The sequence below is a fragment of the Aspergillus thermomutatus genome (assembly GCF_002237265.1).
Source record: "Aspergillus thermomutatus strain HMR AF 39 chromosome Unknown NODE_175, whole genome shotgun sequence".
NCBI classification, from domain to species: domain Eukaryota; kingdom Fungi; phylum Ascomycota; class Eurotiomycetes; order Eurotiales; family Aspergillaceae; genus Aspergillus; species Aspergillus thermomutatus.
The window spans coordinates 36,247-53,132 of record NW_020798224.1 but is presented as its reverse complement, the minus strand read 5'-3'; the positions used below and the strand labels follow the sequence as shown (position 1 = coordinate 53,132).

At 50.1% G+C, this 16,886-nt stretch overlaps 7 protein-coding genes across 7 annotated transcripts; 5 read left to right on the top strand and 2 right to left on the bottom strand.

The window, feature by feature from the left end:
• Positions 1-234: 234 nt before the first annotated feature.
• Positions 235-2,899, top strand: CDV56_105772 (Diacylglycerol acyltransferase family; the record flags this gene model as incomplete). The annotated part of the gene is made up of 3 exons (XM_026759391.1): positions 235-782; positions 828-1,466; positions 1,516-2,899. 3 exons carry the CDS (start codon positions 235-237, stop codon positions 2,897-2,899), a joined length of 2,571 nt encoding a protein of 856 aa, XP_026612381.1.
• A 1,040-nt stretch (positions 2,900-3,939) lies between these two features.
• Positions 3,940-5,378, top strand: CDV56_105587 (uncharacterized protein; the record flags this gene model as incomplete). The annotated part of the gene is made up of 4 exons (XM_026759206.1): positions 3,940-4,115; positions 4,169-4,331; positions 4,590-4,955; positions 5,130-5,378. The coding sequence occupies 4 exons, from the start codon at positions 3,940-3,942 to the stop codon at positions 5,376-5,378; spliced, it is 954 nt and encodes a 317-aa protein (XP_026612380.1).
• A 432-nt stretch (positions 5,379-5,810) lies between these two features.
• On the bottom strand, positions 5,811-7,612 carry CDV56_105416 (uncharacterized protein; the record flags this gene model as incomplete). Its single annotated transcript, XM_026759035.1, has 3 exons — positions 5,811-5,846; positions 5,910-7,393; positions 7,447-7,612. The coding sequence occupies 3 exons, from the start codon at positions 7,610-7,612 to the stop codon at positions 5,811-5,813; spliced, it is 1,686 nt and encodes a 561-aa protein (XP_026612379.1).
• A 488-nt stretch (positions 7,613-8,100) lies between these two features.
• Positions 8,101-9,756, top strand: CDV56_105240 (Zn(II)2Cys6 transcription factor; the record flags this gene model as incomplete). The annotated part of the gene is made up of 4 exons (XM_026758859.1): positions 8,101-8,395; positions 8,445-8,728; positions 8,793-8,917; positions 8,976-9,756. The coding sequence occupies 4 exons, from the start codon at positions 8,101-8,103 to the stop codon at positions 9,754-9,756; spliced, it is 1,485 nt and encodes a 494-aa protein (XP_026612378.1).
• Positions 9,757-10,143: 387 nt separating this feature from the next.
• CDV56_105157 (uncharacterized protein) lies at positions 10,144-10,794 on the bottom strand (the record flags this gene model as incomplete). The annotated part of the gene is made up of 1 exon (XM_026758776.1): positions 10,144-10,794. The coding sequence occupies one exon, from the start codon at positions 10,792-10,794 to the stop codon at positions 10,144-10,146; it is 651 nt and encodes a 216-aa protein (XP_026612377.1).
• A 2,555-nt stretch (positions 10,795-13,349) lies between these two features.
• On the top strand, positions 13,350-14,501 carry CDV56_104869 (uncharacterized protein; the record flags this gene model as incomplete). The annotated part of the gene is made up of 1 exon (XM_026758488.1): positions 13,350-14,501. One exon carries the CDS (start codon positions 13,350-13,352, stop codon positions 14,499-14,501), a length of 1,152 nt encoding a protein of 383 aa, XP_026612376.1.
• A 481-nt stretch (positions 14,502-14,982) lies between these two features.
• Positions 14,983-16,620, top strand: CDV56_104681 (uncharacterized protein; the record flags this gene model as incomplete). Its single annotated transcript, XM_026758300.1, has 3 exons — positions 14,983-15,185; positions 15,244-15,421; positions 16,306-16,620. 3 exons carry the CDS (start codon positions 14,983-14,985, stop codon positions 16,618-16,620), a joined length of 696 nt encoding a protein of 231 aa, XP_026612375.1.
• Positions 16,621-16,886: the final 266 nt, after the last annotated feature.

Genomic DNA, 16,886 nt, shown 5'->3' with positions numbered 1-16,886 from the left:
TGGAATCATGGATATGAAACGAACCCTGGATACAAAGTCGAGAAAATCAGATGCCCAATTTTGATCCCGGAATTGACTGAACCAATTGGTCAGAAGGTTCATACTAAACACTGGTCATATTTAGATCATCTATCTGAATCACACTGGTTGATTCGTCTCATCGATTGTCATATAAAAACCTGTCCCACTACGTGCTTGTCCCCATCCTACCATCTGTCTCATACTCACTTTCTCATGGCTACTCCTACTCGGGTATTATTCCTCGCTAATAGCGAGCATGGCCAGACAAACATCATCCTGGCCATCACCCATGAGCTCCTTGTCCGAGGAGATGTGGACGTCCATATTGCCTCATTCCCCGCGCTGGAGGGACGGGTGAACAAACTCTTGAATGACAATGCTGCTTCATACAATGACTCTTTTCGTTCTCGCATACATTTCCATCCCATTCGCGGCCCATCCAATACAGCTGTTTTCATTCGCACAGGCAAGCGAGGAGCGTTCCACCCTCCTGGCTACAGCGGCGCCGTGCTTGGCTTCCAGTCCCTATGCGAGGACATCTGGGGCTGGACAGAAGACGAATATGTCGACATCTACCAGTGCTGCATGGAAATCATCAAGTCCGTCCAGCCTTCGGTGATTGCAGCCGACTTTTTCTTTCTGCAGGGCCGCGATGCCGCTTACAACGCTGGGTACACGGCCATCTTGATCAACACCACATCCCTTACTCATATCGTCCTCGGCCTGCAGCCGCATTCCGCTGCTTTGTGGAAGTATCCTTTGTAAGTCACTTATCTCAGCAGAAGGCTGTGTACTAACTGAAATAGACCCGGAACGGGATTCCCCTTCCCCCTTCCTCCCCACCTCATCCCGCTCAATGCCCTCGCCGTTCTCAAAACGGCTAAAATGTACCATGGCAGCGGCCGCCGCCGAGAAATCCGCGAATGGCGCATCCGGCACAAGATCCATGGTCGCTTCCCCTTTGCGGATGCCTGGCGGCCGGACCGCTTCCATCTGTCGCCGGCGTTGAAAGAGCTGGACTGGCCCATGGACGTGCCAGATAACATCCTCCCTTGTGGACCAATCCTTCTTCCCACTGCATCTGTCGAGAAACAGGACCCAGAACTTGCAAGCTGGCTGCGTAAGGCGCCGACTGTTCTGGTGAATCTGGGAACGCTGTATGCGCCAGATCCGAAAGTAGCGGAGAACATTGCCCGAGGACTGAAGATGTTCCTCGCCTCTTGGAAGGGAGAGAAGGTTCAGATTCTGTGGAAGTTGCCCAAACATCCACATGACGAGGATAATGTCTACGCTCAATCGATCAAGCCCCTTCAGGCAGAGGTCCAGGCGGACAGCGCCCGAATCCGACCCTGGTTCGAGGTTGAGCCCATGGCCATGCTGCAGACCGGGCAGATCGTCTGCTCTGTTCACCATGGTGGTGCGAACTCGTGGTATGAAGCAATTCAGTAAGTTTCTTTCCTGGCACACTGTCCCTGTCCAAACTAACAGGTATAGAAACGGTGTCCCCCATGTGGTACTTCCTGCGTGGCAAGACTGCTACGAGAATGCAGCTCGCGCCGAATGGCTCGGGATTGGTGTTTATGGCAACAAGAGCCGTGCACCTAACATTGATGCCAAAGAGCTGAGCAAGGCGTTGCTCAAGGTCATGGGCAACACGTCGTACAAGACCAAGGCACTCGAGCTGGCCAAGCTCTGCCATAAGAAGGAGGGACGTGTAGCGGCTGCCGAGAAGATTGTCGAGCTTGCCCTCCACCCGGACAAAATGGCGATGCACATGCCAGAGGTGAAGGTGGAAGACACCAAGTGTCCTCTCTACGAGGTCAAGAATCGTGCGGGTATGGTGCTACAAACAGCGCAAGCCCCTGAAACCAAGAGCAAATCTGCCCGAGGGGTACCAATTCTGAGAGATATGAAAGAAACCCTCGTTGTGGCTGCACTATGCAACACCTGGTTTCTTCTCCCTCTAATCGGCTACTCACTTCTCCTCGTCCCTCGTCTGCGCCTCTTCGTCCTCCTCTACATCATCTACATCAAATACCTCGCCAAAGCACACAAAACCGGCACATTATCTCTTCGACATGACAGATTCCGCACATCCTGGATCTGGAAGGCCTACGCCTCCTACTTCCCCCTCCGCCTCTATCGCTCTGCGCCTCTCTCTCCCCGCAAAAAGTACATCTTCGGCTACCATCCCCACGGCATCGCCCTCCGAGGGGCACTGGGCGCCCTTGCCGCGGACCCGGTCGGCTTCTCGCACCTCTTCCCGGGCATCACGAACACCCTCTTGATGAAAGACGAGTCGTTCTACCAACCGCTGTACAGGGAGTACCTCCTCTGCACCGGGGTCAGTGGCGTGTCCCGCTCCTCGTGTATACGCCACCTCACGCGGGGCGGGCACGACGGCCGGGGCATGGGCCGTGCGATTACCATCACCGTGGGCGGCAGCCGCGAGTATAACATTGCCCGGCCGGGAACAATGGGCGTGGTGGTCAAAATCCGCAAGGGATTTGTGCGGGTGGCGGTCGAGACGGGGGCGGACATTGTCCCTGTCATTGCGTTCGGGGAGAACGAGCTGTTCGATTGCGTGCATGTATCCTCCTCGTTTGGTCTGGGGCTTGTGGCTAGAGCCTGGGAATGGGCTGTTGGGCACAAGGTGGCGTTTTCTACGGGGCGGTTCAACGTGTTCTGTCCGTATCGACGGCCGTTGAATGTTGTTGTGGGGAAGCCGATTGCCGTTACGCAGCAGCGGTGGGATCCCGATCAGAAGTATATTGATCAGTTACATGAGGAGTATATCAGGGAGCTGAAGAAGTTGTGGGATGATTGGAAGGATGCTTTTGGTACAGACCGGTCTGTGCGGTTCGAGGTTGTGGAGTAGGGCTGTCTACATCCAGGTATTATGGAATGTAATTTGAATTTATTGATTAGCTATATCTATTGTGAAACCAACTATCATTTCGAGCATCCTGTGAAAGCCACCCGTCCACCATTTCCACAAAGTCTGGCTTATACAACCATGCTAAGTCGAACGGCGCATTCCCTGCATCCTCTTCCAAACCTGGCATCCTCCGTCGATCAATTTGTGCATTCAGCGCAAGCACCTTATCCACCCGCTCTTGCCGTCCTTCCTGCCAAATCTTCAGCGCCCGCCGAAGATGTCGTCGTTTCAAAGGACTCTCGGACGGCAGAAGGCTTGCTGTCGCCGCACTTTGACGGAGCTTGAGTCGACAAGAAGTCCTGGTCTTCGTCGAGTCGCCAGCGATCTATTTGGTATTGATGCTGCTTCTTCGGTTTTTTTGCCTTGATATTCTCTTTTTCTCGATGACGAGACCCTGTGAGAGGAGTTAGCCCACCATTCTTGCAAATACGAGACGAACTACGAAAGACGCGTAAGGGTGGGATGAAAAAATCCTATAACACGCACTGAACGCTCTTTGGTTCAATCGATTTTGCAGTCTCTTTCGCAGCCTCCTTTCATCTGCGGCCGTTCCTGGGTGGCTGATTTCTGTGGCGCTCGAGGCTGACATCGTGATAGCGTTACAAGTGTAGCTACAGATTGGAGTGATGGTCACACCCAATAAAGAGATATAGCGAACAAGATTACCCAGTAAATAGATATGTGTTGATGCAGTTAGGGGGAAGAAGTGATGACGCGAGGGCATTTGTCCGGGAAGAGCTGAGCTGCTGAGGAAATTAGCTAGGCTTCTGAAGCTAGGCTGAAAATGGCAAAAATGTCAGCCAGCAGATATGACAGTATGACTCCAGAGGCATAAAGCATGTTTGGAAATGGCAAAACTGTCAGCCAGTGTCGTCGCATCTCGATTATCGGATAGGAGGGTTGAAACAATTACCTCCTGTTGAGATTGCAACGGCCTGTATATAAACCCGCACAGCGCGCTCTTTGCCATCAAATTCGCAATGAAAGACAGCGAGAGAATTGAAGACTGTCTTGAACTTGTTGGCACAAGAGACCGAGTGTGTATGGCTTCTATAATTGCTTTCATTACCCGCAATTGGCAGATTTACTCTCCTTCTGAGCTTCCCAAGGAACCAAACGCCTTGAAGTTCGGTATTCTCGGTGCCGCTAAGATCGCGTGAGTCTTACCTTGCTAAGCCTAAGATGCTCAAATTGTTGACTCTCTCCCAGGCCAAGCGCGTTGATTAAACCGGCCAAGACGCATCCCGAGGTGATCATCCAGGCTGTAGCGGCCCGCAACAAGCAGAAGGCCATAGACTATGCCAAAAAGCACGGCATACCTCAAGTCCATGACAGCTACGAAGGCACGTTCTTTCCACACTTTCCTTCGGAAGTATGGTGTTGACTGACTGATCGCGGGCGTGCCTCCAGCCATCCTTGATGACCTGTCTATTGACGCTGTGTATATCCCGCTTCCCTGCGGCCTGCATTGCGAGTGGGCCTTGAAGGCACTCAGCAAGGGCAAGCATGTTCTTCTGGAAAAGCCCGCAGTTGCCAACGCGAGCGAGGCCGAGGCATTATTCCTCTCCCCACTGCTGCAAGAGCCCGACGCGCGCCGATCCTGGTCGAAGCACTTCACTATCGTTTCCAGCCAACGTGGCAGTTTTTCCTTTCATTGATCGACCGTCCCAATTTGGAGCGCGCCGTCTCCGTTGCGAAGCTGCCCTCGTACATCATCTCCAAGAACAGCATTCAGTTCAAGTATGAACTGGGCGGCGGCAACATGCTCGACCTCGGAACATATGTGATGGGCGTCTTGCGGGATGTCATGGGCGCTGAACCTGAAGAGTGTACCAAGTGCACTGTTCGAAGGTCTCCTCCTCCAAATGAACTCTGCGACGAGGCGGCTGATGCAACCTTCCGTTTCCCTGGTGATCTTATTGGCGAGGCTGTAATGGATATGCGCGCGAGTGTTTCCACTCTCCCTACGTTCAAAGTCACTGTTATCCATAAGGCGGTAGCGGTAGAAGTTGACAGACTTTCTCCGGGGTAGAAGAAACTACGCGTCCGGAGACTGACTCTGAACAATTTCCTGATGGCGGCAGCTTGGCATCGCATCGACATCAAGGATGAGTTCATTGTTCGAAAGTCGGAGGGGGAAAACAGCGGGGTTGTCAAATAATGGACGAAGAGGGAGTCCAAGAAGATTTACACGTTCAAAGACGCTGGTATCGATGAGCCTAGTGAACTGTCCTGGATCTCTTACCGTCATCAACTCGAGCAGTTTGTCAACCGCATTCGAGGCAGAGAAGGCTCGGGGCTCTGGGTCCGCAACGAGGATAGCCTTGCGCAGGCGAAAATGATCGACATGGCATACGAAAAATCAGGCCTGCCTCTTAGGCCCACGAGCAAGTTTGTTCGGCTGGAGGCATCTACATGAGAGGACCGTTTTTGTCTCCCGCTTGGGTATGCCACCAGGATATTCATTAGACCGTCATTATTTAGTGACTCCTTAATACTATATCATGCACAGAATTACAAAGCTTAGTGAACCAAACTATACCTGTGAAGACCCCTAAACTAGCTCCTTCACTCACTTGAAATATGGACAGACTGAAAGACGTCCGTTATATCTGGGCACAAAGGTGATAAAGAGAGACTTGTTCCGGTCCCATTCTATTATTAAGTAGTCAACGGTGATATACTACAAGTCATCATCTAAACCCAGTCTAGGCCCAGCCGTCATGAAATTGGCTTTTTCAGCAAGGCCACTCATTAGCAGCATTATTCCATGAAGACTGTCTCATGTTTATTCGTTACAGATGCCTGGACTTGTCTAGGTGGACTGGATTGCAATTACACCAACGCTCTTCTAAGGCCGTTTCTTAAAAACCAACTGACACCCGTCCTGCCGAGAATTAACGCGAGAACAACTAACGTAGAGCAAGGCAGAAAGATAGTGAGTACTTACCATGGGAAACAACGTGGCAAAGACCCTAATTTCCTCCGACTTCGGTGTGGGATGATGCTCCCAATCAAGCTCCAGCGCTGCCTTGCCAACCATTCCGGCCATAGATAGCGGCACATATCTCCTTGCGAGGCAGTCATGCGGCCCTGCGCCAAACACAAGCCAGTTCTTCGTCTTGGACTCGGCATCTCCGGATACCCAGCGATCGGGGTCGAAGACTTCGGGGTTGGGGTACGCATCCGGGTCATGCAGAGCTGGGTAGCAGGAAGGGACGATCATAGAACCCTTCGGGACAGTGTAGTCTGGCGTGATGGGGAAATCCTTTGTCGCAAGGTACGGCACGAAGATGACGGGTGGCCGGTGACGGAGAAGCTCTTTGATGACTGCGTTGGTGTAGGTGAGGGACTCCAACATGGGCAGATCGAAGGGCTTGTTCGGGTCGCCTCCTCTGGCGGCCAGGTTCTCCTCGCGCACGCGCTGGAGGACGTCGGGCCGTTGGGCAAGGATCTGGAACATCCATGTTGTGGCGCTGCTCGAGGCGTCCTGGGACGCAAAGAGGAAGGTGAACAACGTCTCGCTGATTTCCTCATTTGTGAATTCGCGGATCAGATTCGTCGGTTTCTCCACGTCGGTCTCGCCTGCAGCAATCCGCTCGCGGTACCGATTCGATTCCATCATGTGCAGGACCCAGTGGTCGACGATGCAAGTCGGTGTCGCGCCCTTAGCCATGTTTGCCTTGCATGCGGCTGCACATCTAGCAAATTCGGCATGGACCGCATCGGCCGTCCGCTTCCCGAGCCAGGGTCTGGTGAAGGGGATGTACACTGAGAGTGGAATATTCACCAGTTCCATCGCCGCAGTCACAAGGTAGAAATCGTTAGCAATCTTCTTGACCGCGTCCTGAGAGATGTAATCACCGAAGAACGTGCGGCAGGAAAGTGCACAGTTGATCTCGCGGAACATGGTCATGAATGCCATCGGTCGTCCATCATTTCTCTCGCTTGCGGCAACAAATTTGTCGAAGTAGTCCGCGAGAACCCTCTCCTGGACAGGGAGGTAGGTGGCAATGGCCTTGTTGGTGAACAAAGGAGTCAATCCCCGCCGGTACTCAGCGTGGGCTTTCCCTTGCAGAAAAACCCACGCTTTGTGGCCCAAGAGGTCCTTTGCAATGGGCACGATGCATGGCTCAGCGTATGCGGGTGACTTAAAGACTTTGTGAGCTAGATCTCGATCGGAGGCCAGGACGACGAATCTAGAGTGCAACTTGTAAGTAGGGGATTCCCGGTTCGCTCGAACAAGCTTGTCGATTTCGCAACGGGGGGCAGAGTGGACATACTTGTGGAAGACCGATACACAGCTGAGAGGTCCACTGGCCCACTGCTCAATGTATGCTTCGAATCTGGGATGAAGTGCCTGAAGGAACGGGCCCATGAGCGGAATCTTGAAAGTTGGCCCGGCAATGGAACCCTTTCGCTTAATGTACATCACTGAGACGGTGTCAGCTTTATAAATGCCTTTCAGACTCGATATGAGCGGTTACCTTGGTCATAGACCACTACGCCGAGCAAAAAGGTCACGACATACTGCCAGGCGGACCAGCCTGCCAGAAAGCCCGGCCGAGGGCTTTGCAGGTGGAAAATACTTTGAGGCCATGTCTGCGCCAGCTCAGGTTGAGCACTGGAGGTGTTGTCAATTCCAACAGACATCTTGCGTAAGACGGCAACTGGACGATAGAGAAAAGCTTCCGAATCTCAGAAAAGATGGTACTCAGTCTTTATACCAGTGAAAGATGGGTCGACGGGTTGAAGTCGGTGTTGAACCCTCCTCAGTGCACCCTTCTTGTTTGGTCTTGTCTTTGCCTTGAGAAAAGGGGAAGAACACGGTACATTGATCCCTTGTTTGGCTCGGCTACTTGCGAGTCATGTTGATTTCGGTGCTTAGTAACTGGATGCTCTCGCAGGGACATGTAGTTATTCGCATCGCAGTTGCCCGATTAGGACTAGACTCCGACACTGCATAATTTATGGTCGGAGTCTAGTCTACTTTTGGTTAGGGCTGACGCACGACAGCCTTAAAAACCGATGAACATGCCGGGATGCCTTGGAGCCTGACCCCTCAGGCTGTCAGCTTTCAGCACCACCACTCTCCCTCACTTCGTCGCTCATTGCAACGTACAGGACATGTCGCTTTCAAAATGCGCCAAACCCTTCGTCGGTCCTGTGCTGCATGCGCCAAGTCTAAACTGAGCTGCGACCTGCGCATCCCACGCTGCTCTCGCTGCACCAAGCGCGACGTCCTGTGCGTCTATGCGAACGAGCCGTGGACCGCGCAGCCACCCGCTGCTCCCGGGCGTGGAGAAGGCAGATCAGCAAAGCCAGCACACGGACTGGTAACTCTAACAGACTCCCAATTTGGTATCCTGGATCCTTTCGAATCATACCCGCCGACGAAACTGCCCCGAGAGCACGTCCAACGTCTCATCCATACCTGTACGTATTCCTCCAATTGGTCTGCCAAAGCCGTAGCTTATCGGCTTAGTTATCCACAAGATTGCGTTCGAATACTATCCTCTCGACTTGAACCCAACGTCCAACCCGTTCCTTGTCTCGTGGTGGCCACTTGCTTTGGGCGACCCGGCACTGTTTCACGTCTCCCTCCAGACAGCATGTCTTGATGAGGAGTTGTTGGCCCAGAGGGGCTTTCAAACCTCCGAGCTTCTTATGGCAGAGTCAGTGGCGTTGCTGAGACGCAAGATTGACGACTTGTCACTGGCCATGCAGGACGTCACGATGAATTCCGTCATCACCTTGGCAGCTATCGAAGTGAGATTTGCCCTCGCGCTCTGTTTCTTTCTCTTGGGCCCGTTATTGACGCACTATGCTTCAGTTTGGCAAGGGCAACATCCGCGTCAGCGAGATGCATGTCGATGGAGTCAAAAGACTGGTCAACCTGAGGGGTGGGATCAATTCCGTGAGGCAGACGAGCCCTTTGACGGCGAGAATGGTCAGTTGGTAAGTCTTCTTCCCAAAAGTCGACAGGAATAGAGGTAGACGGTTTACACGCCTGCAGGGTATCGTTACTTATCAAGGGTCATCCTCAATTCAAGACCCAGGATGACCTCGGAATTGGAGACGGCATACCTCCCATTCCTGAATGGCAGTTGGACACGACACTCCTGCCCGACAATATATCAGAGCTTAGCAGCCTGTATATCGACTATTCAGTCTGGAATGTGTTTATCCGCCTCCTCAACGCATTCCAACGGATGCGATACACACCTTTCACACCCGCGCGACTCCATGATCTCACATGCTTTGTTGTCCATCGACTTCTCTTCTCGGCTCCGGACATGTCCAGCCCTCATTCTTCACCGGTTACCGAATCCATTCGTTACGCAATTATACTCTACATGTTCACCATTCAGGGGCCGACGTATTACTCGCATGCGGTCATATTGAACATGATAGTTGCCCGGTTCATGGAGCAACTAACAAGACTCTACTCAACACCCCACGTGCCTGGTTCGCTTGATCTATGGCTTATTTCGAATGGCCTCGTCGCCTCGAGCGGCACGCCTCTCTACCAGTGGTTCATGGAAAGAGCACGGGCGCTGGCCGCTGAATTACAATTGACGAGCTGGGACGATGTTCTTGTGCGTATCAAATGTATCCTATGGTTAGAGACGACGCATGCTGAAGGTATCTTTCGACGTCACTGGGACGTTATCCTGGATGCTGCAAATAGTCCAAGGCCACCGGATCATACGCTCGTGTCCCAGCGAGAAGCACCGCCGGAGGACTTACATGGAATATTATTCCATCGCCAAACGACTCAGCTTACCAGCCAGTAATATCTTAATGAGTTATATGTTGAACTGTGCGTCAAAAGATATGGTAACAATGCTATATCAACCAAGCTTTAGTTTATATAGATAGTAAATTCTTAGAGGTAGTGGCAGTAGGTAATACATGCCGTGAACCTTGTTAATCATGAAACCACAACTAAAAAGGTGTCTAGACGACCTTTCCTAGCGTAGTAGAAATAGTAGTGTAAATGTGTTCAACAAGAGTGAATGATATGATATGTCCCTGTTGGCGGACTATTTGTACAAAAGGGACACATCGAAATTTCACTGTCATTATATATACTGATCGTGTGGGCTAAAGAAAAGGTGTCACCAGCATCTAATCATGGGTTTTACTAGACATAATACAGTATTCAGACCATGCGCACCTTGCTATTGTTGAGTGTTGCGAATCTTCTCGTACTCGGGCAGAGCCCATTTCACCATCCACTCAGACTCGAGAACCTGCTGAGCAGAAGGACGATCCTCCGGCCTAAAGGAAAGCATGGAGCGCAACATTGAGGAAAGAGAATCTTGTTCGCTCGATTCAAGAGGCGGCATTCCCTCCGCTATCCGCGGTCGCTGCACGCTTGTTTCAAAGCGATCCTCCCATGATTGATATGGAGATCGGGATTGGTCCATCGGCTCTCCATGCTCAGTGAACTTGTCTCGATGTGCCTCCCATTTTTCCCGCCATTCAGTCGGCAACTGGCCAAGTGCGTCAATCTGCTGGCAAGTCATATCGTCTTCGTTGGTAAGAAAGCCTTCAAATAGAGATCTCTGGGCAATGATATCCCAGATGGTGCAGGCAAGCGTCCAGATATCGGATGAAAAGTTAAGAGGCTTAGTTGGCTCAAATCGGGTCTCTGGAGGGCGGATCAGAAGAGGCGTATGAGACTCGAATCTCTTTTCTTGCGGAGAGAATGCTTCACCAAAGTCCGAAAGGAGGATCCTGGCTTCTGGGAGTGTAATATTTTCACTCTTTCCCAAGCCAGACAGGTAATATACCATATTGTGGGACACCTGGCGGGAGCTTTTGGCCATCTAATCGATTGACTGGCTCGAGTACCGGCTCCCCATACTGCTCGTACAGCCTTTCAGTGGATAACTGATCGAATTCACGGGACGGTTGGAGGAGGATGTTTCCATGATGAAGGTCTCCATGGACGAACCCTTGTGAATGTATATAATGAACAGCAATCACAAGCTGCGCTGCTAACGCTCGGGCCACCTCAAGCTGGAAAAGGCTGATCCATGATCCATTCTTTGCATCAGAAAGGCTCATCCTTGCTGGGCTAGTTACCAAACAGACGTGGTTGCCATTTGGGCCTTGAATGCTGAATCTATCCAAGATTGAAGGAATCATAGTTCTGCCTACGTCTGAAAACAGCTGGGGTTTCGAGAGTTTGGACAGCACGTCAATCTCATGTGGTTTCGAATCTGCCGTACAGATCTTGACTGCAACGTATCTGTTGCATCTCTCGTCTCGGGCCAGCCAAATCGTCGAGTATGTACCATGGCCGAGCTTATGCACTACCCGATAGCGATCGTTGAAACGATCCCCAATTGTTACTGGGTGATAGCCCCCAGCCCGGTAATATTCCATTCTTTCCACATCTTCAATAGGCTCATACAAGACTGTCGGTACCATTGATTTGAATGTAGTGAGAGAGAATGCATGGGAGGTTTGGCGTGGAAGATATGGCTGGTTCCCCTTCTTGGAAATGAGACCACGATGAGGAAAAGATCCAGGCGAGAGTAAGGGCCTAGGGAGCAAGAAGCATAATTTTCTCATGGTTTTTCTCATTGCAAACAAGGCCTTGTGATCTTGGAATGAAGTTAGCACACGAGATGGCTAATTATTATCCTTAACTCTGTATCTATTTGCTCAACACGGAAAGAAATGGTCCTGTTGTGAAGGTCTAAAGGAGGCGCGCTAATGTTGACATTGGGCAAGGATTTGATTTAAAGCATGAGCCATGAAGCATGCTAGCTACCTAAATTGTTTACCTGTAATTTCCACGCACCTGCCATCAGGCAGGCTTGACCGCTGTGTGTGCTATTATTTAAGCCCCCATATCATCCCTGTTTTGCCTTCGACGCCATTTCTCTACACTATTTCCGAGCAAATCATGATTCCAGCCAGGATGCCTTGTTATTCGCTCGAGGATACAATCAATCAATTCTTTCCTGGCTGCACCGTCACGCGGATGAATGCGACTGAGATACTACTGAGCTTACTGGCGAAGCAGTGGCGCCGGTTCGGCTTGAAGGACAAGAGCGTTGGTTACACTGGGGCGGCTAGGGATCTCGCTGTACAATCTGAGTCTCTCTTGAATACAAAAACACTGGATCTCACTCAGAAAATCTATAGCAACGTTATACCCGCCTGTGTTCATGGAGGTGCTATAGGACCATTGCCTTGCCTTACGGTATATATCATGGGACAAAAGCAGATTTGGGGAAAGTCAAGTTTCTTCTGACTAGTCGTCCCTACAGAGACCTCATGTCTGTGTTTCAGGGGCTCGTGGATACGTTTCCTTACATTCACATACAGGGCAAAAACGAGTCACATCACTTGATGCACATAACCCTCGGTGTAACCTAGCCTAGCCACTTACACACATTATATTTCCCAAACATGATCGCGATCCAGTGATGTGTTGATAAACCACACTATGGGACGAAATCTCTGCCAGCTACATATTCTTATTGTAGCAAAGCAAAAGAGTGTGCAGGCTAAAGGTAGGGCCTGGTTCGATCCAAACCGCGCTGGGTAACACCACACCCCCTAGCTCTCTCAAAACTATCCCATGTACTTCATAATGAATGGTCTTGAATGATATCAGTTTGTGCCTTGTGGTCTGCATGGCGGATTAAAAATAGGCATCCTCATTGGCATATCGCCTCTTTATTGGCCTGCTGCACGCTGAAGCACAAGGCTGAGATTCTCCCACATTATAAGAATCTTCCAACAGCCAGATTTTTATTTCTTCCCAGCGCTTAGAACGCTATTGGGGTATACATTCTACAGCAAAGCAGAGTCTCTCAAACAAGACCAAAGAAACTACGATTTTGGGAGCACTTCCCTACCCTCTTTTGATCATTCTTTGTAATTTTCTATAAGGGGGAAACTGTGAATCACCAAAGAGATTATGGAAAGCGCAGATTTTGAATTGGTATGTTCTAATAGAGATCAACCAGAGCCATTACTGCCATTCAGAAAGTACAGGTCTCATGTGTTTGACAGCTAGAATCGCGTGAACCACATCAGGACTCGATGACAGGTTTGATATCGCCAGGCGAGACTCGGCGAAGCTCAACTCCAACTTCAAGTGCTGGCCCAACTGTTTATGATGACAAGCCAGAAATGATCCCCGCATCAGGTAACTGGTTTGCCGGGATGAAAGGAGGTACCTAGTGTCCTGATAATCCTACCAGGAGACCCACATGGGTAGGGCCACCTCTCAGTACAAATAAAACCCCACCCCGCTTTTCTTCTAAAACATCCATCCCAGTATCTACCTACTCGTCAGAATCCACATGTTGACCTAATCCGAGTTTATCTACAACTGAGACGCTCAACCAGTTCAAACGAAATGTCGCTCCCACAGCCCCTTCCCTATGTCCCAACCGCGGATGAGATCGTTCCAGCGATGCACCGCGTAATCAACAAATACAACGCTATCCGCACCCAAATCCTCCAAACAACTACTCCTTCCACTGCAACCTTCAGCAATGTCATTCTTCCCTTAGTGGATGTCGAAAATGCCGTCCAAGGCGAGCTAGGCATGATTGACATGCTCCAATATGGGTCTCCGTCCCTCGATACACAAGGCGCGTTCGATGAGGCCCGAAAGTTGTACCTTAAAGCCTCGGCACTATGGGCAGCAGATGAACCCTTTTTCAGACTTCTAGAGGCGGCAATAGAGAAGCCGGAGTTCCAGGCGCTGGACGCGGAATCGAAGCACTTGCTAGAGAAGGAGCTCTTGGAGTATAGGCATGCTGGTCATGGCATCCTAGGGCACGTGGAGTTGGAGGAGTACCAGAAGCGCAATATGGAGATTGCGCAGTTAGAAAGGAGGTTTCAGCAGAATTTGGCTAGGGAGGCCGGGGGAGTATGGTTTACGTTAGAGGAGTTGGATGGAGTGCCAGGAGATGAGTTGGCGAAGTGGCGCGATTCTCCAGCAGAAGGCGAATTGACTAATGAAAAGCACCAGCAACGGAAGAAGTTTGTGCCATTCGCAAATGGAGGAACACTGGCTGTATTAACACATGCTCATTCTTCAGAAACTCGCAAGAGAATGTTTCTGGAGGATAATTTGAAGCTGAAGGAGAATATGCCGCTATTTGAAGATATTATCAAGCGCCGTGCTCGGCAGGCACAGGTCCTGAAATATCCAAGTCACACGGCATTAAGGATCGAGAGGCGCATGGTGAAGACCACAGAATGGGTGAAAGGATTCCTACGTCAACTACAGGCCACTCTTTGTCCCTATGGCCAAGGTGAGATCGCAGTATTGCAGCGTCGACGGCTAGAAGATCTACGAGCGAGAGGCCAATTCGGTGATAAAGAAGCCGGAGATAGGTTTCCCCCCTGGGAAAAGCGATACTATGAGCGGCTGGTGCAACGTGAGTTTGAAGTTGACCAGCTGAAGATCTCAGAGTTCTTCCCGCTGGAGAGAACTGCAACTAACATGCTAGGCATCTTTGCCTCTTTGCTTAATCTGAGAACCCATCCGAAAAGCTGACAAGGGATGTCGTCTGGCATGATACAGTACGGGTGTTCTCCGTATGGGATACGAAAGACGATGGGTTTATTGGGTATCTCTATTTCGATCTATTGTGGAGAGAAAATAAGTATCGAGGCAACCAAAGCGTGAATATCCAATGTGTATTTGTTCCTTCCTTATTTCACTCATGGTTGGCCTTTACTGATGACCGATATAGGGCTATCTACGGCCAGATGGAAGCAGACAATACCCTTCTACGATTCTAATGTGTTCATTTCCAACTCCAACCCCTACTAGTTGTGCTTTACTCAAGCATAACCAGGTTGTGACTCTCTTCCACGGCAAGTATATGAAAGCCGAACCACTACTTGGATATATAGCCTAATAGGTGCATATTACAGAGATGGGTCATGGCATCCATGACCTATTAGCCAGGACGAAATATACCCGCTTCCATGGCTACAGACTGCCCCCTGACTTTGGTGAGACGCCTAGCATTATGCTCGAGAATTGGTGTTGGATGAAAGATGTCCTGAAGGGACTCAGCTGTCATTACACCACACTACACCAGAATTATCTAGCAGACTGGCGCAAACAACATCCTGGCGAGCCAGATCCGCCAAAGGAAATTCCAAATGACTTGGTAGAGAGCCTCATCAAATATCGGTACTTCAACAGGGGACTTTACCATTTGTATCAGCTGTATGTGGGCGTCTGCTATGATTCCTGCCATGTTACAGACACTAATGATCTGGATTAGGTCAATATCGATCTTTGATCTACAGATACACTCACTAAGTACGGACAAGGAGATTGCAGGCCTCGATCTACAAAAACTGTGGTATGACCTACGTGAGGAGATAGAGGGAATGGATTTTTCTGAATGCAGAAATGGGTTTGCGTTTGGGACGTTCGCTCATCTAACGGCTGGTTATGATGTTTGTTACTATGCTTACTTATGGTATGTTATCCCCAGTTATGGCAACAGGTAATACTAACAGAAAAAGTTGCACGGCTGTGGCCCAGGATTTGTTCCTCTCTGTCTTTGCCCATGACCCGTATAATAGAGATACGTGGGATAAGTACCGTCGCGGAGTTCTAGAACACGGTGGAAGTCAACAGAACCTATTGCGGATGTTGGAGAATTTCCTTGGGCGCCCTCCGAATATGAATGCCCTTGTGGAAGATTTGATACGGTCAGGTAGCCAGACTTAGTTTCAAAGATCGTTGATGATAGGAGAATTTGTTACAGAGAAGGGGTTATAGATGAATCGACCAATCAACACTCTATTAACCAGATGTAGCCTAACAAGTTGCATAATAGCTCTGTAGGCTCTTCGTCCGTCCGCGCCTGAAGTTATAGCTGTATCCAAAAGTCAGTATTAGATGGGCCACGGTTTCCTACACTTCAAGCTCTCTCAAGTAGGGCTGCTTCCCCCGGTAGAGTGAAGACAGATGCTGTAGTGGACAGTGACTTGCTCCGATCCCACCAAGCTGTTGGAAAAAAAAATAGTAGCTCCCTCTGACTTCCAGTGTGATCTCGAATGGCCCGAGTTGGTCATATCGGGCCAGAAACTCTATGAAAGAATCGAGGCTAAACGGGAAAGAAGCTGTCGGATTCAAGACATCTTCAAGTGTCGGTAGAGCCTGTGAGAAGCGAGCGTTGTTGAGATCTTGTTCGTCAGTAACTCTTTCCATCCTGTTTTCTGTGCTAGAAGACGTGAGTGCGCAGCTGAAGACTTACTAACTGATCTGTGCAGTGGTATGATGTTGACAAAGGATAAAATTACACCAGGATGCTAAAGTTCATATCCATGTTCAGGTGCATACGGACTGGACCTTACGTGAAAATGGTACCCCTGTCTTTGAAAACACCATTAACACCGGACAACTGTACTTTGAGGAGGAAGTCGAGGAGAAGATCATGGGTATGGAGCCCTATGCCTCTCACACGCAGATAAACCGTACTACAAACGCCGAAGATATGGAGTTCTCGAAGAGCACGGTGAACGGCTTCAATCCTGTTGTCTCAGTCGTGCAAATTGATGACAACGATCTTTCCAAGGGGTTGGTCGGGTATATCACTCTCGGAGTGGATAGTACTGCCATTAAAGACGAGAATTGGCCGGTTTCTTAAGCTGATCGTGAAGGTGTCTTGCGACGCAGCATTCTATGACGGTCCAGCCCTCACCATCTGGATATGTGAAGCAAACTTTGGTCCAACTCCGTACACTCATTTAGTAGGGACTTCTTACCAACATGCATGTCATGACTCAACTGATATAGAATTGAATATCAATCAGATTTCGGGCTGCGGATTGTTGTCAACACATTAGTGATGAGTCCGGACGTAAGAGGACTTGCATTATGAGTTGATTGTCTTGGGACTGACCTCTGGTATGC